This window comes from Perissodus microlepis, chromosome 7 (genome assembly GCF_051167445.1).
Source record: "Perissodus microlepis isolate ML-2025 ecotype Zambia chromosome 7, ASM5116744v1, whole genome shotgun sequence".
Lineage (NCBI taxonomy): Eukaryota > Metazoa > Chordata > Actinopteri > Cichliformes > Cichlidae > Perissodus > Perissodus microlepis.
Window position 1 is genome coordinate 38,586,299 of NC_140467.1, and position 25,892 is coordinate 38,612,190.

At 41.7% G+C, this 25,892-nt stretch overlaps 1 protein-coding gene across 4 annotated transcripts; it reads left to right on the forward strand.

Moving 5' to 3' along the window:
* rc3h2 (ring finger and CCCH-type domains 2) lies at window positions 1-24,483 on the forward strand. Of its 4 annotated transcripts, none has more exons than XM_084934936.1 (20): window positions 1-503; window positions 6,638-6,965; window positions 7,086-7,203; window positions 7,689-7,961; window positions 8,694-8,869; window positions 10,252-10,452; window positions 10,640-10,772; window positions 12,516-12,634; window positions 12,964-13,076; window positions 13,185-13,481; window positions 13,701-13,903; window positions 14,013-14,311; window positions 14,394-14,540; window positions 16,180-16,317; window positions 17,824-17,988; window positions 18,104-18,353; window positions 18,569-18,653; window positions 19,680-19,887; window positions 20,070-20,224; window positions 20,349-24,483. In XM_084934936.1, the coding sequence occupies exons 2-20, from the start codon at window positions 6,735-6,737 to the stop codon at window positions 20,488-20,490; spliced, it is 3,453 nt and encodes a 1,150-aa protein (XP_084791062.1). In that variant the 5' UTR covers window positions 1-503; window positions 6,638-6,734; the 3' UTR covers window positions 20,491-24,483. The 4 variants fall into 4 exon arrangements, with proteins under 4 accessions (XP_084791062.1, XP_084791064.1, XP_084791060.1 ...); XM_084934938.1 differs by having other exon boundaries at window positions 2-503; window positions 13,185-13,493; window positions 20,070-20,237; window positions 20,349-20,463; XM_084934934.1 differs by having other exon boundaries at window positions 3-503; window positions 13,185-13,493.
* Window positions 24,484-25,892: the final 1,409 nt, after the last annotated feature.

Here is a 25,892-nt window from a genome sequence, read left to right on the forward strand (position 1 = left end):
TTTACATCTTTTTATCCTTGCTCACAACATTAAACTAGTGCCATCTTCATTACACCGCTCCCCTGACCCTTACGCACCAGCCTTTGAAGCCGAACCGCGGTGCAGTTAGTAAATCGTATCCGGGGAGGAGCGTGCCCCTCTCCGTCCGTGCAGCCCGGTGCTGAGTCCGATGATGAGGGCCAGTTCGGGAACCATCACTGGCGGAGCAATACCACCATCTCCTCGTTTCAGCTTCGGTTTGTCAAGCAGAGGGCGTGTGGCTCGCCGTACCTGAGAGGAGCGAGCGTCTCTTGTCACGTATTCTGCGAAAGGGGGGCAGAGGATTAAAAGCGGACCAAGGCACCTGTCTCTACTGCTCTGGGATGCCGTGCCGTGTCAGTGTCGCATTAGAAATAATGTTTCCCCTGCGCTTGTTTTGCAACTGATGAAGAATAATTTTGAAGGCATGTTCACGTGGATGGCTATGAATATGTTTATTCCGGTGTTCTGGTGTAACGCGTGAGGTAAGTGACTTATCCAGAGGTGCGCGCTACTTTCTCCCGCTGCTCAGATTTTTCTGCAGAGCTTTGACATCTTGGGGTTGTTTACATGTTTTTGTTTAGGGTTTTTTTTATTCCCCCATCGTTTGCAAATAAGAGCTTGTATCGTGGCTCATGATCTAAAAAAAAAAAAAAAAGCAATGTCTATAATAACCATCACGCTCCTAGCGCATTAATTTCTAGAATTGAATTGGCACTGGTGTTATATTAAAAGAAGGTGGGCTGTAGTTGAAATGAAGTGACAGCACTTAAGTGAGCTGGGAATACAAACGAGGGGCTTTTCTGGAAAGAGTTGAGGCACTCAGTGGCAATATGTGAAGCGATATGAAAGTAGATGTGCTGCTGTAATGGTGGAGACTGCTTAATGTTGGCTCCAGTGCGCGGAGATCGCTTCCAAGCCAATGTGAAATTTATGGAGTAACATCGCTGTTGCTGAGAGAGTGACTTCTTGAGCCGTAGCAGAGCAGTTTCCAAGTTCAGGTGTTGCATATTATTTACCGCCGCTGTCATCTTAAAGTTTAAGCATGCAGCATGGCCGCCCTGCAGGGAAGGTTACTGTATAACCTGCTGATTTGCAACTGGAAGCAACCTTGTGTTCTAACATTATTAACCAAAGGTGCAGCAGCCCTCCCTCCACTTTGCTGCAGACACAAATCACAGGCAAAGTGAAACAGACTATGGTGCAGTGTGTATATATGCTGTATAAAACAACCAGCAGCAGCTTTGTGAGATGTATGAGTGCCCTGCCTCCCATTTAGACACTACCCCCACACACTGTGATGACAGACATAATGAATAAATAATCACACAAGCCCACATACCCCCACAGTACACTGACAAAAACAAGTGACATGACATGGTGAAACAAGTGATATGAAATGTAATGAACTCACGAGTACCATTGTCTTATCAGGGTTATCTTGGCACTGTTATGGCTTAGAGTTGCTAAACTATGACAACATTTAAAACGAGCTGTGTGGTAATTCCAGGGTATTGGTGCGACTTTATGTTATGGATTTATATCGCAGGCTCGAAGTGCATCAGCTTTCTGTGCTGCCTGTGCAGCAGATTGGATTTTCTGTGCCCTTTGAGAGTCTTGCAAACAATTACCTGGCGCCATCATTTCTCAGTGTTAAAGTCTAACTTTCACTTCATCCTTTATCTGCTGCTGACTGTCATTTGCATTTATTGTTTCCACTTCACAGAGGTGCTGCTACCTACTCAAATAGAAAGTTTTCATTCATATAAAAACTGTCACTGTGAAATGAGGTTTTCCGATTTGCGATTTTGAAGTATCCATTAAACTTTAAAATGTAAACACTGAAAGATGTTATTAAAATGTTATTGGCAGCAGTGTCGTGCGCGTAAAGTTTCAGCCTTGTTGTGCTTCGATGTTCCCACGAGGCTTGGATGGTAAAATTATGGTAAAATTATGGCTGTGATATTTGTGAGGTTGAATTTAACAGGTCATTGGCACGTTGGCGAAAAGTGTTAAAAGTCACGAGTATTTAGAAATATTTCAGCCTTTTTTAATATAAGGTGTGGACATATTTCAGAGGCATTAAATATGAATAAACTGGAGCTGTGATGTGTTCATTACAAGTAAATTACGTTTCGGTGGAAAAAGTAGGGGGACCCAACAACCCCCCCACCCACCCAACTGCACTTTATTGTAAAACTCTTGAAAGCATTGATATGTTTTGCGAAAATGTCCTTGGCCTTCATAAGCAGCATTAACTAAGCATGTTTTTCAATGGCAGGAGGAACCGGAGGTCCCAGAGGAAACTGTGTACAGCGAAAACATGCAAACTCCACACAAAAAAAAGGCGTTGGGTTTTGAACCTGTGACCTTGAGCGACTGTGGTGCCTTATTCAGTTGCAGTCATAATACACACTGACTCTAACACCGCAGCATAGTGTATCAATACATAATTAGTGCTTTGTGCCTCTTCTGTGTTTTTTTCTTCTTCTCTGTTTACACAGATATTGTGATGAATCACAGGGGGGTCTTGTCATGCTGGTATTGTATTGTGAATCCTCGATACAGGAAATGTGGATTGACAATAAAAGGGAATGTCAGGCATCCAAATACATTACGTCAGAATTTGGCTTAGAGACAGTTACAGTTATCTGTGTGTCTGAACGTCTTGGACTGCAAAGCCACAAGGAGGCCCTAAACTTACAGCTGTCACAGACAATTTAAGATTGGATTGTCTAAGCACTGCATAACTGCTTAAAACATGTTTTCCTATTTCACTTTTACTATGCGATCTTGGCCTTAAAATTGTTTAGAAATACAAATATTTCCCTTTGTACGCCCCACGTTCTTTGCTTTCTTCATACACAGAAGTGTATGAAGAAGTAGTGCTGCCCCTGAAGGGTCTCTCTGCAGATACTGGGGGTGGAATAGAGGTAACTGTGCCACATCGCTCCGCTGGGCCTACAGAAATACTTAAGCGGGAGTCAGAGTTAAAACATCATGACCCAACACATTCAGGAATTGCTGGCGGCAACAGACGCACACGTAAGGTGTAAGGGCCGCATATCAAAATTCACCCATCCATTGTTACTACATGCCTGTTAGCTCTCACTCCAGCTATGACCTAATCCTGGTGGCTAGTGGGTGTGTTCTGCTTGGACTGAAGTCTCATTGGCTGTCTGCTGGATTATCCTTACTTCCGCTATTCCTTTCAAATGTTCTGCCATTTTCAGTAGCAGAAATTAGGTTTCAGTGTGTAGCGAAAACCTGTAACTGTAACAAGGACTTGAGCTGTGGCATGATATTTTCTAAGAGCTTCAACTGTGTTAACTCAGTCTTAGTCCAAGCATAAGTGATACCCATGTGATGAGCTAAATGTCACCCCGATGTAGAGTATTACTTCAAGTTCTGTAGAACACTCCCAACAATCTTTGTCTGTGTGTGTGTCTCTCTGTGAGACATGCCAAAGGAAACTCCAGATGCCCCCCCCACCCACACACACACACACACACACACCCAGAGGGGGCCAAGCAAGGCCTCACAGCCAGATGATAGCTCGCCAACTGTTGGCTGTAAAGACACAATGTACTTCTCATCGTCAACTGAGTCGAGTGGGTAGCTCAGCAGCACCATGCGAGGAAAACAAAAAACTGCTTTGGCCTTGTGTGTTTTAAATTTCACCAAGCTCGCTTATATTGACCCTCTTCTTTGTTCATGCTCTTCAGAATGTCTCATTCTCAAGTGAGAACTCGAGGCGCTTCTGCCACAGGCATCCCCGAAAGAATAAAAATGTAAAAAATCATTGCTCATAGGTTAATTTCCCTTTTTTAGTGTAATCAGAAAAGGAGAGGACCTCGATGAGGAAGTTGTGGTCTGCAGTAATGCACACCCACTTCTTTCTGTCACAAGACTGGAAGTATTCATGACTGTGTGGGCTTTGTGTCTGTTTGTATGTGCATGCTCTGCCTAAATGCAGCAGTGATGCACTCATGCAAGAAATAAAAATCTTGTGTCTATTATGACTTTTTTTTTTTTTTGCCACTCATGTGATGTGAGGTACTCATGCTTTTTAATTTAATAGTGGTGTGATAGCGTAGGCTTGCATCGAGCAACCCGGGAAGTACTGCTGTACCGCGAGCACTCAGGCACAGTTGTAGCTGGGGCTTATTTGTGGAAAAAAAAAATGACGGGATAGCAGTTTGTCAGAACAGGAACAGGTGGCTGTAAACGTGACTACAGACAGTGAATCACGGTTAAACAGTTGCCCCCAGAGGCTACACCCCCCTTAATCTGCAAGGACTCACAGAAAGACATTATCCGGCTCACGCGCCGTGGTAAAACTCCCCACCTTCTTGGTTTTCCAAAAAGCCCCCAGAAGCCGGTTCATCACATGAGTGTTACCTCACTCTTTAGCAGGTTGTGGGCTACAAAAGCTGTAACCGGTGTTATATTTGGGCTTCTCGCGGAAGGAAATATGACGCGCGAGGACAGAGCGGGGCTATCCACGCGGCCAAGCAGAGAGCGCTGCCGAGGCGAGTCGTGGGTCGTTCCGAAGGTGCGTATGTCTTGTTTTGCAGTAAATCTGGCAGGCTGCCATTTATGTGATTATGGCTGCATATGGATTTGCAGGACTTTTTGGGCATATTTGCTGTTTAACGCGGAGTACAGCACGTGCGTAATGCGCACAGTTCCTCTTTTTTTTGACCTCCTTCTGCTGCAAAGTTGCCATTGTTAACAGACTTGGTTTTCATAAAGCTTCCAAAAATAGTATTTAAAATAAAATTAAAAATGGTGTCTTTTTCTGGTTTTGGATAATAGTTCTCCATTAGTTTGATACATGCAGTACCTACACATGTAAACAAAAACCGGTCCAGCCGATGAACAGCTCCCTCTAATCGTCCTCTTTTTTTCAGTTAGCCTGTGCGTGATAAAGTTATTTTATTGTATCTCTAAATCCGTTTGAGTGAGGGCACCAGTTGTTATTATTTTAGTGAATATTGTACTTTGAGCAGATGCAACAGACTATGAATGCAACAGGTGCTCACCATTTGAAGGCAGTGTTAAACATTTTGTATAGTGGAGACGGAAGGATCGTGTTGTGTTTGATTTTTTCCTTTTTGTGGATCTATTTTATGAAAGGTTTTGCGTTTGGTTAATGGGATTATGCGCAAGAGGTCAATAACCAGCTAAGTATAGAAGCTTAGTCATGAGGCTTTTACGCAGAATATTAGCACATTTGTATGTGTGCTTGTCAGTTGATTCTCTCTGTGTCAGCCCTGTGATTGACTGGCCACCTGTCCAGGGTGTAGCCCATCTCTCCTTCCAGGACAGCTTGGCTCTGCTGACCCTGACTTCAAAATGCAGCTGAGAAAATATATGAATGAATGGATTTGGTCAACTGAATCATCTACTGACAAGATGTTTTTAATCATAGTTTCAGATTAGTCATAACATCTCTATAATATACTAAGTATTTCATATATAAATAACATGCAATATAATACAGAAAAAACAAAACAAAAATAAAACCACAGCATTACTTTATCCCATAAACAAACATCCATTATTAATTCAAAAATAAACCTGATACTTTTTCTCCTCTCTCATGCTGTACACAGTGAGTGGCTAAGCCTGACTCTTCTAGTAAATCACAGCAGTATTTTATTAAAGCACTAATGTAATCTGGATGTTAATGTAGTAAAATAGAGTATCCCAGCATTATATCCTGCACATTTTGCCAAAGCGACTCAAATCTTGAAAGCGGCTTTTGGCTTATTTCCGATTATCTGTGCACATGATTTAAAATATATTGGAAAATGTATAATTACGTTTTGTAAAAATACAAAACAATGGATATTAAAACCAGTATTAATGATCTAGAATTGCTTTGGTTTAACTTTTCATGATACTCTGTGTGTGTTGGTGCAGTGTTGGACTTTGAAATTGTCCTCACAATAAAAAAAACATGATTCTGGCACTATTCAGCTCTATGTGCATAGCTGTCTGTGCACAACTGTCAGTGCTTATCAGTTATGTCCACACTCATGCACACTCAAGAGAAGGTACGGCATGTTATAAAAAGCAAACCAGGAAGACTCAGCATGACTGATTTCAGTCTCACAATCATGTAAAACTTTTCTTTTGGCTTCTCTACTAATATACATTCTCAACTTTTGCACTCTCATAACAGGTTCACAAATAATGCTGTTAAATTCTCTTTCCTACTTGCTGTTGTTGTCATCGTCTGTTCCCACTTGTTGTTGCTTTTGTAATGAGATCGGTGAAATATAGACCTGGACTTGAAACTGTGTTCTCGCTGAGGAGGTGCCATTTATTGCAGTGTGTGTTTGGGGAACACACACCTACCCAGTGGCAGCTACTTCTTTTAGGAAGTTAAACACTTTTATTGCCCTCATTGCAAATAATAAATGTATAACTTTTATGACATGTGAGGGGCTGCCTTTGTACTTTGCAAAATGCGCGGAACTGAAATACCTATCCAGTGTTCACATTTGCTGGGCTTCATGCACATCGGTCCAAATGATATTTGAGTTCAAATGAGATATATTAATTGATCCCTAAATAGCTAATTCACATCTTTAAATCCTGTTCCTTACAGTCATCGTTGGCACTGGCAAGCAGGTGCTGTTGTCGGGGTCGTTGACATGCGTTCCACCTGAGCTCGGCATCGCCTGTCTCGGTGGTGTGGTGGCAGGATGCCAGTGCAGGCGGCCCAGTGGACAGAGTTCCTGTCCTGTCCCATCTGCTACAATGAGTTTGACAGCAGCGGCCACCAGCCCATCAGTCTGGGATGCTCCCACACGGTGTGTAAGACCTGCCTACACAAACTGCACCGCAAGGCCTGTCCCTTTGATCAGACGCCGATCAGCACCGACATCGACCTGCTGCCTGTCAACTGCGCCCTGCTGCAGCTGGTTGGCGCTCAGGTGAGGCAAAAAAGAGAGAACTCCTGTTTATGTGAGCGATTGTGACACTGTCACAGTGAGAAAAGCCTGAAGCTTTATGTGTTTATATATCTTCTGTGTTCATCCCTGGTATGATATCAGGTCCCAGATGTTCAACCCGTGAGTCTGAGCAGTGCAGCAGAGGTTAAACACTATGAGGTCTGCAGGATGTGTGTAGAAGAGCTGGCTCTCTACCTAAAGCCCATCAGTGGCGCAAAAGGTACTGTATGTGTGCTTTGTATGGTACATTTGGGCAGTTGTGAAAAAGAATTAAGCTCCTTATATTCAGTGCGTGGGGACTGCAGTTGGGCTGCCTGTGTAACTTGGCATTTATGATTCTCACACTTCTCACGATGCTGGAAGCTTGTGTGCTTTTATAAGGCTGAAGGAACATTCATCTCTCTGCGGACTATATAAAAATAAGATTTTATTACTGAAAAAGACTGGTTCTTTGTTCATAGACTTCCGGTTTATGGGATTGGGGCAGTGTTCATCATTTTGCTCATAGGTGATCATATCTGGTTAAGAAGGAAGAGCAAGGGTTTGGTTGGAGGTTATTACATGCATAAGAACACTGACTGCTCAGCTGTTATTTTTGTGTAGGAGGATAAAGTTCTTCTTAATTTGTTTTTCTTCAGCTATTATTTAATTGAGACTAAATATCTGATGACTAAAGTGAATGCTTTCATTGTTATTTGGTTTTAGAAACAGTGGGTTTAACTCCGGAGCTGTCGCTTAATACAGGTGTGGCAAACCTGAGCCCGAGTGTGCTCAGTAGGCCCATGCAGAGGAAGCTGGTGACCTTGGTGAACTGCCAGCTGGTGGAGGAGGAGGGTCGCGTGCGGGCGGTGCGGGCAGGCCGGTCTCTGGGGGAAAGGACAGTCACCGAGCTCATCCTTCAGCACCAGAACCCCCAGCAGCTCTCTGCAAACCTCTGGGCTGCAGTGAGGGCACGGGGCTGCCAATTTCTGGGACCCGGTAAGTGTGCATGACAGAAACATATTAGTCATATCACATAGTGCCTCTATACTCATGCCTGTGAGGCAAAGCACTTTCTAATCACAGCTAAATTCCAACCATTTGCATGTATATGCATCATCACTGGAGTGCTGTAAGGTATGCTAAAGATGTAAACATGTAAAACATGTTGTCTTACAACTATCACTTATTAAACATTTGACACTCTGAAGTATTAAAGGTGGAAGCAGTGCAGTTAAAGAGTTTTCCTTAACATTAACGATTCATGCTGTTAGACTAGATTTGTGTCACCCTGTCATCTTTTATCAAGTCAGTGGACTCATTGTGTCCAGAACTGTTTAAATTGCTTCATCAAACTGCCTGCTGGTGCTGGAACCTGGTGTCCTGTGATGATTACTCATAGGGCAGATTCTGACTGGGAAAGATTTTCTCGTCATGATAACACAATGAGTTCATTTAAGTCTGAGGACACCTCCAAGACCCTTTGTTTACTAGATATAGACTTGCCTTTGTTTAGTCTTTATGTAACCAGTGTTGAATATTCGAATATGTATAGCATGTGCATGCTGCCCATGTCACTGAGTGTGTTTGTGCTAAAAAGTTCTCTCTTTTCTCCCCACTTCCTCTTCATATACTGCTACTTTCATTCTGACTTCCCCCTTCATTACCACCTTTTTCCTATCCTGTCAATCTCTCAATCCCTGTACAACCCTCCAACTCGTCGTCCATCAGCTATGCAAGAAGATGCACTGAAGCTTGTCTTACTGGCTCTGGAGGACGGTTCAGCTCTGTCCAGGAAGGTGCTGGTTTTGTTTGTAGTCCAAAAGCTTGAAGCTCGATTCCCCCAGGCCTCCAAAACCAGCATAGGCCACGTCGTGCAGCTGCTCTACAGGGCTTCCTGCTTCAAGGTACAGGCAGTAGATGTATGCACACTTACAGGAATGTGTAAACATGCTGCAATGACAAGTTCTACATTTCAGTGAACTGAACAAGCAAACCACAGATCATTGAATTTGTTCTATGTCAAACGTTACATCCCCATCAAAGTTTGGTGCTGTCCTAAGAACCCAAGCCACGATAAAAGGCCTCATTAATGGAGGGGACCTAAATAGATTGTCATGTACGACCACAGGTTTCTTTTCTGATGAGGCGGTGCTTCAGATTAATATCCCCTTTTTGGCATTGGTTTTGTAGGTACTTTCCAGAACTTACATTCTCGTCAGTACAATGTTTTCCAAAAAAAAGAAAAAGTAAAAATAACGATTCTTTTAAAATTAGTCATAGTGTCTGAGAAAGCTTTGCAAAACTCCCTTTCAGCTGTGGATGGATATGAAAATGAGCACAATCCAGTGGATTACAGTGTGAATCCTCACCACTTAAATACTGGTACTAATAATTCATAAAAGGCCACTTCTTTATTAAGAAGATGGGCTTCTTTAAATATATTTTCGTGTGTGTGCGCGCGTGTGTATTTTTATGCCTGTTATCTGATGACAGACATCGCTGGCAGGGCAGAAATGCCAGCTATCTGCTTGTGATGCAACGGCAGTTTATATTTGCACCTGTTGCCCCGCCTCGCAGGACAGACAGAGACATCACAGAGATACACAGAAAGATAAACGATGCAAAGATAGATGAAGGAGTAAAGACAAAACCTGATCGTGAAATTTGATTGTGTTTTTATATTTGTAAACAGCTGGCAGTGAGTGCGTTGGTGTCTTATGATGATTACTCATAGGGCAGATTCTGAGAAGGGGAGAGTCCCTTTGTGTGATCTGAATTTGAGTGTTTGAGTCTGAAGACACCGCACGTTGACAAAGTGACGGCTCTGTTTCATTTACGAGACTAATTGCAAACTCGACACTCAGCATTTGAGGTTTCACAGATAGAAATGTATTGTAATTTAAGGACAAGGAGATTTTCTGATGAGTTAACAGGAATTTAAAACAGGCACACATTTTTCCAAAGAAGTTATGCAGGTGTGCATTATAACAACATGATTTCATTGCTGGTACAAAATTATCATAGTAGCCTTAATCATTAAATTTTCTGACCCCACAAAACGTCAATGGTGTTGATAACCTAAAATTGTTCCTCAGTTTTAAGTGCACTATTTATAAAATACACAAGAGTACATGAAGCTTTATTTTGAAATTGTGTTAAAGTTTGATTTTTCTTTTTTTTTTGTCTATCTAATCGTATTGGAGACAAAGGTCATTTGTGTTCTTGTCTCTTCTTCTCACTCCCCTGTCGCTCATCCCCTCTCTCGCTCATCCATCTTCATCATCAGGTGACAAAGCGTGATGAGGACTCCTCCCTGATGCAGCTCAAGGAGGAGTTTCGCACATATGAGGCCCTGAGGAGGGAACATGACGCGCAGATCGTCCACATCGCAATGGAAGCGGGCCTGCGAATCTCACCTGAGCAGTGGTCCTCTCTGTTGTATGGAGACCTGGTCCACAAGTCACATATGCAGTCCATCATTGACAAGGTACCATTAGGCTTCGTGTCCTCACCTCTGGTGACCACGTGCAAGGTTGTGACAGCTTGAATTTGCTTTTTAAAATTTCAAGCAGTGTTTATAACAAGCGTCTGGAGAGCGGAAGCAGAGGAATAATGCAATCATCTGTTTATTAATTCTTTGAAAAACGACCATCATCTTCTTTCATCTGCTCTAGTTGCAGTCTCCAGAGTCGTTTGCAAAGAGTGTTCAGGAGCTGACGATCGTCTTGCAGAGGACAGGAGATCCTGCCAACCTCACAAGCCTTAGACCACACCTAGAACTGCTAGCCAACATAGATCACAACCCAGGTACGTCCCTTCATTTAGCACCGTGGATCTCAGGCTTTTTCTGGTTTTCTCCACATGCCCCACACGCCACAGTTTGTATCATTTATTAAGAAGAAAATAAGACCCAAGTTAGATTTTTGTGAAATAAACGGTGGGACAATAGCATCAGGTTTGTTTGTTCATTTGCTTCCCTAGCATCCTCCTCTGTCACATCAACCCATTGCTTGTCCTCATTCAAAATGTCTAATATCTCCACTCCCCCCATCCGCACATGTCCAAACCATCTCAGCTTTGCCTCTCTAACTCTGTTTATATTGCCCACAATATTCAATTTTTTTATTTTCTTTTATATATTTTTGTTTATTAGTTCACTCCATATTTCTGCCCCTGGATATCCCCAGTGACTCCACCTACAGTAGCTTCAACACGCCACTGGTGTGGACTGCCACATAGAGAACAGTATTCATCCATCAATCCATCCAATTTCTTGCACTTATCCTTATGAGGGTTGCAGGAGGGCTGGAGCCTATTCCAGCTGCTGTAGGGTGGGAGGCAGGGTAACAGTATCCATATGGTTCTAATTATTAGGGTTTCAGAAGGATTGTTGAGTGAAAAAAGTGCTGCTTACATGCCAAAAGGCAAATTGCGAGTGCAAGACAGAGGGAAAGTTATGATTCATCATGTGTGCTAAACATTTACTAATCAAAACATAATGACTAAGTGTTTGATGACGATTTGTCTTTTACATACACCCTCAGCACTCAGAAATGTATTCTGCACTGTGCCTCTCAAATCATTAGACAATATATTATACATGCTGCATTACTGCAAGTGGCTATATTTTCTTTGGTGTCATGTAGGCTCTGCAGTGCTGCTGCTGTGCTACAGCCAGCAAAAAACTGGAAGCTTGTGCTTTTCAAACAAAATAGTCATGTGACCTTCAGCTGTACTTTGTATTTTGTGTTAATTATCAAATCTTGACATCTTAATGCACGAAGCCAAGATCTGAATGCTGTAAATATTACTGTGACATTTCATTATGATAGTATTTAGCTTTACCATTCCTCCTTTCATATCTTCTTTAGTTATTAGACTGTGTAGGAACGTCCAAAAAGATAGAAATAACTCTCCAGATGGGGAGAGTATTAATTTGACTTAATGGTAACAGGGTCTCAGTTGTTTATTCTATATTTTCAGAGGGCTACACTACAAATTTCTTGGTTGAATTCTTCTTGGGCTTTCTGTAATTTAGTTCTGTGAATAGCATGTATCTCACACTTACATGTTTCGGATCATCAGACAAATTTAATAATTAGTCAAAGATAACCTAAGTAATCACAAAGGGCATTTTTAAATGATGATTTCATTTATCAGTGGAAAAAAGCTATCCAAACCTACCTGTGTGAAAAGTAATTCACTCTGCTGGTTATATGCTGTCGACATCTGTCATTCTGGAAAGCATCACAAATCATTTCCAAGGCTTTGGAACTTCAGTGAACCACAGCCAGAGTCATTATCCACAAACGGAGAAAACCCAGAAGACTAGTGGACCTTCTCAGGATTGGCTGGCCTACCAAAATTACAGTTCCACTTTTGGGTGGAACTGTTTTAATCCCACTATTGGGTTTAGGAAGCAACAGGTTGAGAAATATGGGTTAGGGCTAGTAATTCCACCCTTTACACAGCACAGTAGATTAAATTTTGTGGATTTCTAGTAATAAAAACCTCTGCTTAACAAACTGTATGTTGTCGTTCTGTGTGCAGATGCTTCCGCACCATCATGGGAGGAGCTCGAAAGTGTGATGCTGGCTGTAAAGCTGGTGGTTCATGGTCTAGTGGAATTCATACAGAACTTCAGCAAGAAGAGCCATGAAACTCCACAGGTACCCTGAGGCTAACAGTTATAGTCGCAAAACAGATAACCAGGTATAAGGTGGGATGTGCTGCAAGTTTGTAAAAGACCATTAACATAATATTTGTTTTAAAGAGCTGGTAGAGCTGTTAACAGTTAACAGATTTAGTTGAGAGGACTGAACCTCGTCTTTAAAAACACATGAAGTATAGCCAAGCGAAAAGAGACTGAAATTGCCGTGTGAGTCTCATGCGCCTGAAAAGCACTGAAATTGTTGTTGTAGGGAGATATGTTCATTATAGTAGGTTTACCTATGAGATAAATGTAGTAGTTTAATAGTTGGGTCTGTGCATTTTGCAGCCTCAGGCAAACAGCAAGTATAAGACCAGCATGTGCCGAGATCTTCGTCAGCAGGGAGGCTGTCCCCGAGGAACCAGCTGCACATTTGCGCACACACAGGATGAGTTGGAGAAGTGAGTGTGCAACTACATAACTTCCATTTTCTATGATTTAAAAAAAAATAGCACCTAATACATGTCCATTATACTGAATGCTCCTGTTGTGCATCCTTTACTCGATAGATTTAGATTGAGGAACAAGAAGAGCAGCAGTGTGGGCCGTGGGTTCCCTTTAGCGCAGGGGGGAATGAATAAAACTTTCACCATGGAGGGCAGCATTCACTCTGATGTGTCTGGAGGAGTAGGACAGGGGCTCAAAGGCAATGGAGACAGCACAGCCACCATGGCGGAGGGAGTACCCAGCCTAAATCACCCTCAGCTGATCTCCAGAGGGCTTGATGTGATGGAGGAATCAAAGCGAGCTGTGCCAAATGGAACTAGTGGGCCCAATGTGTCTGGCTCCAACAAAACCACATCTGGGTCAGCAGAACAGTAAGAGTTTTTTCCACCAGTTTGCTGATGTTTACATCTTCTGTTGTTGGTATTTAACCCTGTGATCAATGTTAATTTTTCTTTAAGCGTAGCACTGCTGTTTATATGTCTAAGAGAATAACTACAGGTGAAAACTCTAGCACCATATGAATTCAGTCCTAATCTTGTACTAACTCTTTCTCTGTGTGTTGTCATTCGGTTCATTAGGAAGCCTCTCTCTCCTCCCAGGACTCCAGTCAGCCACTCATCAGTGATGTCTCCCTTGACCACAGTCGGACGGTCTGATGGTGGTGCTCCTATACCCAAACATGGTCAGTTTATTCTGCGTCCATCGCATCCCTCTCAGGCGTCCGAGGTGTACTACCAGGAGCCTCACTCCACATATGACACTGCCCACTATCAGCCAGCCTGTGAGTTTGTTTTTACACGAAGTTGGATGTACAGAAATACTTCACTGTTGTGCGATAGGCAGAAAGTGCTCATAGCTTCTGTTTTTCTTCTTTTCCTCCTATTCTCCAGCAGGTTCCTATTACCCATCAAGTCTTCATCCCCCTCACAAACCTTGTATGGCTCGGTTCCTGCGATCCTCCAACGTCCCAGAATCCTCTCTGCCACCTTCCATTGGTCCTCCATCTTCTTACCCAAATGAACCTCAAACTCCACACCCACCTTCGTCTTCTTCCTCGGGGTACCCATCACACCCGCCTAGAGATCGAATGGGACCTCACACGTTCCATGCCCACCCAGGGCACCCAATGGGCCCTGCTCATGGAGTTTACGCTCCCCTCTATGACAGCAGGAGAGTATGGAGGCCTCAGGTGAGCAATCTCGACTATCATACTACCATAAAATGTGGTAATTTTACGACTTTATTTATAATGTTGATGATTACATTTGCAGCTGTACCACAGAGAGGACGCCAGGAGTAACTCACTGCCTCCAGAGGTGCTGCATTCCTCTGTCTACCAACCTCCACTCAGGGAGAGGTTCAACTCTCTAGACAGCAACTACTGTTCTGGAGCTGAACATCGTGCAGGGCTACACAGGGTAGGGGAAACCACCATAGACTGTATATAAAAGACATACTTTTTGTGTTTGCGTCGAAGCTTTGTTTAATCTATGAGTCTGTAGAGCGCAGTTGTCACCATGTAAACGTGAACGTTTCACCCACATTTGAGACTAAAAATAGACCTGCAATAGAAACGTCTCTTGGAGCAGGCATGTGAATAAAAAGTATGACAACAGCCCACACGGCCCCCACTTTTTAAACAGAAAGACTGATAATGCAGCAGCAGCAGCAAAGACGATGATGTCATAATTTACACACACTCAGAGCAAAGAGGCAGAGCTGTTACCGACACAGTGAGCTCACAGTGAGTGAAAAGAAAAGGTTTTTCTAGCATCCAAAACAGCAACACTGCTACTATAATCACCATTAAAATCTTTGCTGGGAAAAAGCTCAGATATTATGGAGGGGACTGTAGCTGTCAGAGAGGAGGTAAATAAATGATAGAACAAAGCTGTAAATACATTTTATCTCTTCAGTTAAGTGGGCATATGTAGCGTGGGGGTGTACAGGAATTGACACACTTTTAGAGCCAGCCCCAAGTGGTCTATTGAAGAACTGCAGCTTTTGGCCCTTTATCTTCCAACATATCTTCACCATTGCCGAGGGCAACACTCACTACTAATTGGCTGGAAAAATAAACTTTGCTCTTATCAATAACATCTCACTTAGACATTTAATTCAGTGGTGATATTGTAATTTCCCCCATGGCTCATTTGAAGAGCAGAAGTCTTTAAAATAAAAAAATATATATATATTTGAATTATTGATCAGTGGGCATACAGAGGAGAGATAAGTGACTGAGTTATGCTGTGATTAAAAAATAGTGGTCCCTACTGAGGAAAATAATGGTAACATCCCAATATATCACATTACCTTATCAATTTTTAATGGGTGGTGGTCTGTGTTACACTGAACAGATTTATTGCTAATTTACAGCAACATCTCCTCTCCTTCTCTTACTCTTTTTACACCCACATATCGCCTCACCTCTACCTTCCCCTTCAGTCACAGAGCTGCAGCATGGAGCTTCAACCTCCTTTATAGTCCTCCCACTTCTCACCCGAATATGTCTCTGCCTCTCCCACTCACTCGTCTCCTTCTCACATCGTCGTATAGCATTACCAGCTATACTGCTGCAGTGCTAAAGCGCACTTCACCGACAGAGCTACATTACCTGTCGTACATAACAAGACTCGTTTTGTAGGGTGTATTTGTGGAGATAAAAGTGAAAATGAGGAAATGCAGTGTAAAAAAAATCTGCAAAGAGCAAACAAACATGATCCCATCTTGTATTATTATGCGTTACTAAAAGCCAAGAAAAGAAAATGAATCCACTAAGTGCAATGCAACTCAGTATCCCCCCCACTTGCATGTACACATGATGAGGAAAACTAATAGAAAAAATAACCACTGTGAACATTTCTCTGACACATAAAGGACATTACATTATATTGCATAGTTATTTACAGTTTCCACCCTGGCTGCTACCAGTTTCAGACCTAGGCTGTATCAATACTACCATTTTGGGTTCAGATATATCATTATTCATATTATTCTTATATATGCTGTAATATCTCTGTTGATGTTTCCTCCCCTGCCCATCGCTTCCCTCTTCAGGACTACGGACGTGTTGCTCTAGGCTATGAGGATCTGTTCAGAAGGAAGCAGGAACAGTGGGCTCATCATCACCATCATCACAGTGCCAACAGACCCTCCCAGTCTTCTCCCATCTTCACCATCGATTTTGGAACAGAGGTATCAAAGCAAATAAGAGAGATGCCCATTTCCCCTTATTTACACACACACACACACACACACACACACACACAACACTTTTAAGGGGATTTATTGCCATGACAAGTAAAACTGCCCTTCTTTTTATTAAATATTTATTAACGTGCTCACTGCAGGCGGATGAAGCTACGAAGAGGTGAATTGGTTATGTGTTTTAACGGTTTTAAATTATGTTGTTTTTTAATTCCTATCCCAAAAGCTTATGCTTCAGCTGTGTCCAATGCTATTTAAGTGGGAGATAGTTGCCTAGCAACTGTGGAGGAAGATACCATAGCAATGCACAATTGTGGCGTGTGTGGGTGTGTGTGTGTGTGTGTGTGTTTGTGCGGGAGAAAGTGAGAGAGAAAAAGAGAAGGCAAGACTTCACCAAGCAGTGACTCAGGCTTTCAGCGGAGTAAAGCTTTGTTTAACAGTTTGGCAGATGTCTGTTTGTGAAAACATCCACGATTAAATCGAGCACTTTTTTAATTGTTTGCTTAACACGTTCAGTAAAATTTGAAAGACTCTGCATAACAAGAATAAGCAAATAAGACCAAGGAGACTGGCTGTCGGCGCAGTGATTTTTGCAAAGTGTCAGCACTGGCAGCAAGTGCAGAAATTCAAGTTAGTGAGTACATGTGGCTGCTATATTTTAAGGACGTTACTTTGCTTTTTGCATGGTCTTGGAGGAATTGAATCCCATCTAAACCCACACACAGGCTGCCAATCTGTCACAGGGATGACCAACACGCTCTCATCTCAGGGTGTCAAATACCGCCTTTCTGTCAGATTGCTGAGATATGAACAAAGTGTCCTTTGACTCACCGGCTGCAGCAATATTGTATGCTGGGAGATAACTTTTCTGTTTTAAAGAGTGACAAAGTCCATATAGGGAAGCAAAAAAGGGTGGGTGTGGTTTTCAGTTACCAGTTCTTAAGCTTGGGAACAGTGGTTTCTATTCTTTGTGTTTAGCACTTTGTTTTGATCTACACTTTAATTTTGCTCTTGGTTGTCAAGTTCAGGATCATTTGCAAATTATGCTAAAGGCTACTTAATGCCTTTAAGGTGGTCCTTTAAAGGTGTCCATATGTGGTGAGTTAAGACCAGCTTCTTATTGCTGTAACCAGGTGTCACACAGCACAGGTGCCAAAGGAAACCAGGCAAGGTGACAGTGTTTAATTAAATGGGAAAGAGAATGGGCACCTTAAAAATATGTTAGCTTTTCTGCATTATTTATCAAATGCAACATATGAAATATTGAACCAGCATGCCATTCACATAGCTGAATATTTCATGGCATATTCCTGGCCGAAGATCAGTGGAGGAAAAAAAATAAGGTGTAGCTATTTTCCTTAAAAATAAATCTTAAATTAAATAAATAAATAAATCTCCTTGACCTTTGGGCAAGTAAATCTAGAGCAATGAACAGCAAGCAAAGTCATTTATTTCACCATCATTTTTTACTGTTTTTCTATCTCTCTCTTTCAGCATGTGGAAAATAGTGGAGGTCAGTGTGTGGGATGCAGGTTCAGAGGTGATGAAGGCTTGGCTCACTACTCCCCTTGGTCCTGTGGTACCATCGGGCCCTGCCTCAGCTCATTTGAGCCTGAAACACTTGCGCACACCTCATCTCACGCCTGCTCTGAGCACTCGGTAAGGCTCTTCATATATACAAAAGGCTCAATTGTTTATTGCAAAACACAGAATTTTTGGCTGTGTACAAATGTGTGCGATCTCTTTAAAATGTGCACGTGTTTTCCCCATGCAGGAGTTGGACAGTAACGAAAGTAGAGGTGGTGGCGTCGGAGATAGCGGCATCGGGAAGCGATGGCTGCATTCGCTGGATAACTACCGTCGCCTGAAAGACGAAGACCCGATCATTCCCTTTAGTGAGGGGCCCATTATCTCGAAGTGGGGGGCCATTTCCAGGGCGTCCCGCACAGGCTACCACACCACTGACCCTGTCCAAGCAACAGCCTGCCAAGGGAGCACCAGTACCACTCCCATCAACTTCAAAGGTGAGCAGGGATAAAACACGAAAGAAGATATCGTACGAAAAACTCAAAAGGGACCAAAAGAGAAGAGAAAAGATATGAAATGTTTAAAAGTAGATCAGTACCTTCTTTGAAAAGAGTTAAAGCACAATCTGATGTTTTTTCTTATATTGCTTTATTTGGTGTGATTCAGTTGTTTTTACAAATGTTTTACTTTACAACTCTTCATTCATTCATAGATTACAATGCTCACTTGGATCACAGTGATTACAGGTGGAGCTCCAGAGGATCAGACTCTTCCAGCCACTCCAGTTTCCTGGAGAGGTACAGCATTTACATTCAGACTCTATCCTTCTAGTTTTTTTTCATTGCTGTCATGTGAAAAAGGAAGTTTTCACAGGGCTAAGCACACCATTACTGCCTCCATAGGAATTAAGAGGGTAAGTAGCAGCCAGATGCTGCTAATCAAATGCACATGATTAACTTATCATCACCAAGAGAGACCACTGAGATAAATGCAGAAGTTTGGTTAAATTTCGGGAGCATACCCAGCGGTGGGCATCCCATCACATTTACCCCCATCACATTGTGCAACAGTCAGAGCTAGAAATCAGACACTAGAAGCCTCAGTTAGGATTTTAAAGTTCAGGACGAAACAATTAGAAGAAGACCGAGCAAGTATGGTTTGTTTGGAAGGGCTACCAGGAGAAAGCCTCGTCTCTCAAAAAGTGACATATCAGCACGGCTTAGGTTTGCAAAGTTTCATCTATACAAACCTGTCCTTGGAACAGATGAGACCAAAGTAGAGATGTTTGGCCATAATGCACTGCGCCATCTTTGAAGAAAATCAAGCACAGCATATCAGCACAGACATCTCACACTAACTCTAAAGCACGGTGGTGGAGGGTCGATGAATTAGGCTCATTTTGCGAGCCCAAGGATCTGAGCATCTTGAGTTAACAATAAACTCCTGTGGATACCAACATATTGTAAAGTGAAATGTGAGGTCATATGCTGGACCACTTAAACTCAGACCTAATTGTGTCATGCAGCATTACAGTGATATCAATCACATCAGCAACTCTTCAACACATTGGCTATGAAGGAATCAAGGTGTCACAATAGTCCAGTCAAAGTCCAGACCTACCTGACTGAAATGCTCTCTGATGCTGGGCCATAGAGAGCTGTGCAAAAACAAATGCGTGCTAACCTCTATGAATTGCAGCAAATTCCTCTCGAACGATGTGAGAGACTGATAAAGTCATACAGAAAACTATTACTTCAAGTTATGACCACACAGTAATCTTTGTTTAAAAAAAACTGATCTGTGCCTGTCTGTGCTTGCTTCAGTGAGCAGCTCTGTGCTTCAGAGCTACATGCCAGACGAACTTCAATAGGGAGCGGAGAGAAAATTGTGTCTGATCTGAAAGCTCACCGGACCACCTTTAGCCAGGATCAGGACCGAGCCGAGAGCGAGTCAGACCCAGATCGAGACATTGAGCTCGAACTCTGTGTTCTAGACATGGAGGATTCGGACCAGCAGGAAATAAAGTCTCAGGTCAGTAGGATTTTGTATATGCTGACGCTATATGTAGTTTCATGTTCTGAAGATTGATGTTGAATTTGCCCAACTCTGAACTGGGAACAGTCTCAGTAAAAAAACAAGTTGAGAAAAAAAAAGGTTTAATTATCGACCAGACCTCTTTATCCTTTGTCTTGTGTTACAATTTTGCCTCACAGGAGTCGTTAGACCTGGTCACCCCACAGTCTCAGGATGCTTCCCTTCTCCTTTCACCTCCGTGCTCCTCTACCCTCATCTCATCTCCTGCAGCAGAGCACCCACAAACAGAGTCAGAAAAGATGGATGCTCACCTGTTGAAAAAAATGGCCTTCAGGTGAATTACCATGGTAATCACTGTTCACAGGATTGCCCCGAGTCTTGAGTCATTTTTGACTTAAGTGACGCACAATCTCTCGCTGTCTTCCTGTCTCACATCTTTGCTCTCTCCTGTTTTGCAGGAAGTCTCTGTCTCCAGGAGGGTTAGTCTCAGGAGGTCTGGGCATTGCGAAGCTCCAGGTTGGACCCCCTCGACTGGGTGACACTTCTACCCGGGCTTGTCCCGAAACATCTGGGCCAGAGATGCTGCTCAATGGAAGCTAAGAGGACACAAAGTCAATCACTGACCTACAAAGAGCTACACCTGAGTTCCACATCCTGATTGAATGGAAAACCTTTTAATTCCAGCCTTCATATATGTTGATCACATGCCTAACTGAAACTTGACAGATAAAGGTCAACAGCCTGTGCTGTGCCACGCTGCAAGGTCAAGAGTTATACACATTTTACTAATTTTCCGACTTTGCTGTTTATGGCTAGGAAGGTAAATAGCCAGTTTTCCCATATAGTAGATGCTGAACTTGTCTGTGTTTGCCGTACCAAATCTGGTCATATTTACAAGGAGGGTTGGAGAGCTCTTAAACCATCCGATTGGTCACATAGGATTGAATTCATTTGTTTCGTTTTTTTTGGGGGGGTTTTCTTGTCGTTCTGCATAAGCTGTCAGATAGCTAAAGTTTATGGGAGACAATATGATAAGTGAATGTTCTTCAGTTTTACCAAGTTTACTGAGATCCTTTCTCCCAGTACAGCATTTAGGTACACAGGAAATTAAACAGAAGTCATTTGCAGCAGCAGACCCTCCATTTACTTACGCCTGTCCCAAACATTGAATGCTTTGACATTAATTCGCTGTGTGTAATTTGCGTTTAGCTTGTGCCTTGGAAAACATGCATTTCCAAAAGTTTCAAAGCAGGTGCTGGTTTATGGTCAAGGCCCACATAGCTTTTTAAAGGGTAAACAGTGGGATTATTTATCCCTTTTTTAGGCGGACAAAATTTTTTCCATGTCTTATTAGGCTATAACAAATGCCTTCTCTGAGCAGCCTTATGTTTCGTATTGACATTTCATTTTACGTCTCTGAAAAGATTAAGACATAGATGTTACTTATACTGAGACCAAAAATAGAAAGGGCACGGCACCCTTCTGAGAAAATAAAAAAAAGAGCAGCAGAGGTCTTTAAAAAATGCTGATAGTGAATCAAGCCTCTGTCTTTTGAGTCATATGATCTTTTAAACGTTGGTCTCTGGATTCCAGTCCTGTCATGGGATCAGAGGCACAAACATACAGACCTAAATTTTCAAAAGATCACTGATCACCTAAGGTCAGTTTTCTACTTTTTTTTTTTTTTTAAATGAATGATACAATACTTTTAACATAAATGTATTTTATTTAGGAACAGACTTTGTAGTTCAAGCAGCAGCTAGAGAAAATGTAATGAATTTCTCTACAAGTCAGTTTTATCTCTTTGTGCCTGTAGTGGCACTAATCAGCTACTCTTGTTAAGTTAAAGAGTTTCACGCCGTCATGTGACTGCCATTCACGCAAACATGCAATACAGTGGCCTTTCTCTCCTTAGCGTGGTCTAAAACGAAGCATGTGCTCTACAGTCCCCCCGCTCACACACAAGCTCTGTTTGTTTACCATTTCAAAGGTGTTAACGAACACAAATGTGATCTTAAAATGGAACTGCATTTTAAAAAGTCCACCATCTATTATTTCCGGTCCGGTCATTTTTTGTTTGTTTGTGTATGTGTGTGTGTTGTGTAAACAATATTTACCAGCTGTGCGTGATGTTTAAAGGTCAAGCCTACCCAAGAGAGGGACGCCACTTCGTGCATCTGTTCATGCTATAAACCTTTGTTTTACTTTTTGAAAAGTTTTGGTTAGTTTCATTTAACTAACTTCTGTGAAGTTGTTTGTTTGGGTATTTTTGTATAGGTTTTTTGCCACTCTTTTGTTGTTAGTTGCGTGTTCCATCATGGTAGACTTGCTTTCTAATGTTTGTCTGTGTTACATTGCTGTGTGCTACTTCACCGTGGCTTTGTTTCAATATGGGTGATTTCCATACAGCCCTGCTGTGCCTCACTCCTTTTATAAATATGAGGCTTCTTGTCATGAGTGAATTTTTCTTAGTGACTTTAATAAATACAAAACATGAACCCATATATATATATATATATATATATATATATATATATATATATATATATATATATATATGGGATATAAAGTTATGAGGTTTGTTTACATCCAATTCTAAATCTTGAGGACGAAAGCTAACTGATTTTCAAGTCTTTCAAGCTCCCTTAATTTCCTCTTATCCCCGCTACTGTACCTATTTAAAAAACAAACTCAGAAACATAAGCATTAACATCTTTTCTCTCATTATTTTATAAAAGTAAAAGGAGAGAGAAAGAGAGAGAAGGGAATTGGATTTCATTATAACTTGATGTGATACTCTTTAGAATTTAAAAAAAAAATTTATTTATTTATTTTTTGTTTTGTGTGACCGTGAACGCCAAGGGCAGGCACAGGGATTTAGCTGCTTCCAGACGGTTATTAAATCAGCTCAGCTACCTATACTATCACTCTGCATCTGTTTACAGCTTCACCTTTGAAGTACAACATAATAATGTCAAGTGCCATTGGGTACAGTACAATCAGTCTCTGAAATCCGCGCCCCGACCCACAGCTTTTAATTTTCCTTCCCCTGTAAACTGTGCGAGGAGGGAGAGGCTCTGTCAAGTCGAGGAGTGAGATACTTCTCTTGTGGTTGTGCTTTGTTCCATTAGAGGGGGCTAGCGGACCCATGTCTGTTTTGAATTGCTCAGGGAAGTCTTAATTTGCTCAGCTACTTTGGCTTTTTCTATATCCATCACTTTGAATATTATGTGGAAGTATTTGCCTGAATTTCACTTTGCTGATAACTGACCCTTTCACCCCAACCATGCGTGGGTTAAAGTGTTAGCACTGATTATGTTATTTGCCAGTGTTTACTTTGCCAGTGTTTTCTTTGCCTCTCGGTATTAAGTATTGGCTTTGCTATTTGTGTTCACATGAGAAAGGGCTGGGCACTACTGTATGTAAAAACAGTATTGTGAGTATTGAAGTAATGTCAAAGTGATACTCCCTGTTTCCTATAAAGTGTCTGGAGCACTGCTGTAGTGGCTAACTGCACTGCACTGCACTGATTCTCCCATCGCACCCAGTGAGTGCCCCTTCCCACTTCCCTTCAACCCTCCTCCTAAACCTTGGCCCTCCCTGCATCCTGCGTCATGCATGCGATCTAATCCCTCTTGTGATGGCGGAGGAGTAATGACAATTCTGTAGTTGTGATACAACACACCCAGCGCTGTAAGAGTTCTGCACATGCCCACTGTGTGGCCACGTCAAGTGCTGAAGTTTGCTTGCAGCATTTTAATTGCTTGCTCATGAAAATCAATTATTGTTTAATAGAGATTATATTATTATTGTTATAACCACATTTGGTTGTTGTGGTATTTTTTTTCTTGGTATATTCGAAGTCTGCTTCTTTTGGATATGAAAGTTTGCTAAAAATGTTTTTTATTAGAAAAAAAGTGTCGCATTATTCTATATTATATGGGGGGAAAGCCTGTTTGTTGATTGTGAAACATATGAACTGATGTTTTCTGACTATTCATGTCTGTATTAGACATTTTATTTGCGAATCTATTGTTCGATTGAAATGTAAACTATTAAGAGATGGTACACATCCGTCATTGTATACAGTCTGACACCATCATTAGATGGACTTTTAGTATAGACGCTCATTTATACAACCTGTGATAATCAGATATAGTTAAATGTTTAAGTCATTGGGGCAGTTGTGTAATGTTTCAGAATGAGGAAACTACAATCCTTAAGAGACGGTATATCCAAAAGGTCCCCAAGATGAATAATACTGTTATGTATTCCATTTATTTCCTTGGAAATATCACGTTGTGAAAGGTTTCCCTTTTACTAATTGTGCAGTAATGCAGGGCTGGAGTAAAGTCTAACCTATGGTGGTGATGATTTATGTGCTCTTAATAATGTATGAAACTGTTTGAGTTTTGTTTTACTGACTGATTCTTCTGGTGCATTTTCTGGCTTGTTCAAATGTATTACAATGACTTGCAGACAGCTTGGCCCAGCGGCATACTGCTTCGGGGTTGCACTGAGACGTTAAGTTATGAAAAAGAAGATTTTAGCACATGAAATTGCATGCTATAATAAACCAACAATAGTACTGTGTGTGTGATTCTTGTCTTGATTTGTCTTGTTATAGGATTAGATGCTGGAGCACATTTACAACAATTAACAACAAGAGGTAAAATCCACCAAAAAAGGTCGAATCCGTACAAGTCTGTATATTAACGGCCATCAGTCAAACAATACTGTTTGGTCTGGGTCTAAACAGAGCACGTTGTGTGTGATGTCTTCTTTTGCGCATGCGGGCCGCTTTGAGGGTTCACACTAGAGCGCGTTTGCTGTCACATTTTATTTGTAGTGTGAACAAGCAGACAAAAAAATCGGATTTGATCAAAAAATCGGAATTGAGCATTAAGACCTGCAGTTTGAACGTAGCCAAAAAATGACCTCTTAGATCCACCCATGCATCCTCTTCTACTTATTCAGTGTCATGGCTGAGACAGAGGCAAGGAGCCAGCCAATTTAGAACCACCAATTAACGTAAGCCTATGATGGATGAGGCTGGAGAACTGAGAGAAAGCCCACCCAGATATGAGGGGAACATTAAAAATCCACATACAAAGGCCACCAGGCTGGATTCAAACCTGAGACCTTTGCGCGCCAAGGTGACAATGCTAACTGCTACACCACTGTGTTGATGATTTTTCTTTTCAGTGTGATTTCCTACGATTTTTTTTTTAAGTAGAATATCACAACGATGCACCCACATTGCTTCAAAATGCAGCAGGATTATACTTTCCTTCCTGCGTGATTGTTGCAGTGCATTTAAACTAATCAAATCAAAGTGGCTGTTAAAAGTGTGGACTTAAACATGAGGTGGTCAGTGTTATTGTGAAGCGTTCATTAGAAATCTCTTATTTCCTAACAGGCTAAGTATGTGTGTGAGCTTGCTCTGATATGGTGACCTGGTTTTCAATATATTTAAACGGAGTATTGTGCTTTGTGTTCCCACGTACGTCCCTTATGAAACAACAGGCTGGACAGGAAGGGCCAGCATGGCACCGACACAATGAGAACAGTAGGTGTGTTTCTCATAACTGACTGCAGCGGGACATAGTTGTTGTTTTTTTAAACCCAAGATATGTTGTAAACAAAAGGACGCCATCAAGACTGTTTTGTTTTGGCTTTTTTTTAATGGGGTGCAACACAAGGACCAGATATATTTAATAAGTGTATAAAACTGGTGATCAAAAAAACAATTTCAAACTACGCAGTCCTTTTTTACAGATTTATTATGTGAAAACTGGAGCTGCATATGAATTTAAACATAAACTTCTAATGGATAGTTTTTTGCAAAGTGAAAAAAAAAGTATTTGAGGCTTTTTACTTAAGTAAAAGTTAGAATCATTTTTAAATAGCTTAGTAGTTCACAGGATGTATATTTAAATATATTTAAGTTCTTGAACAAATTTGTACTCACGTGAAATGGCACTTTTAGAATCATATGTATG

What these genes read in the sequence shown, in the direction of transcription:
- rc3h2 (XM_084934934.1), top strand. Translation starts at nt 6,735, where the DNA reads ATGCCAGTGCAGGCGGCCCAGTGGACAGAGTTCCTGTCCTGTCCCATC. An exon ending in AGAGCCATGAAACTCCACAG is followed by an intron (nt 12,635 to 12,963) that starts GTACCCTGAGGC and finishes TGCATTTTGCAG; the next exon opens with CCTCAGGCAAACAGCAAGTA. An exon ending in ACATCTGGGTCAGCAGAACA is followed by an intron (nt 13,494 to 13,700) that starts GTAAGAGTTTTT and finishes TCGGTTCATTAG; the next exon opens with GAAGCCTCTCTCTCCTCCCA.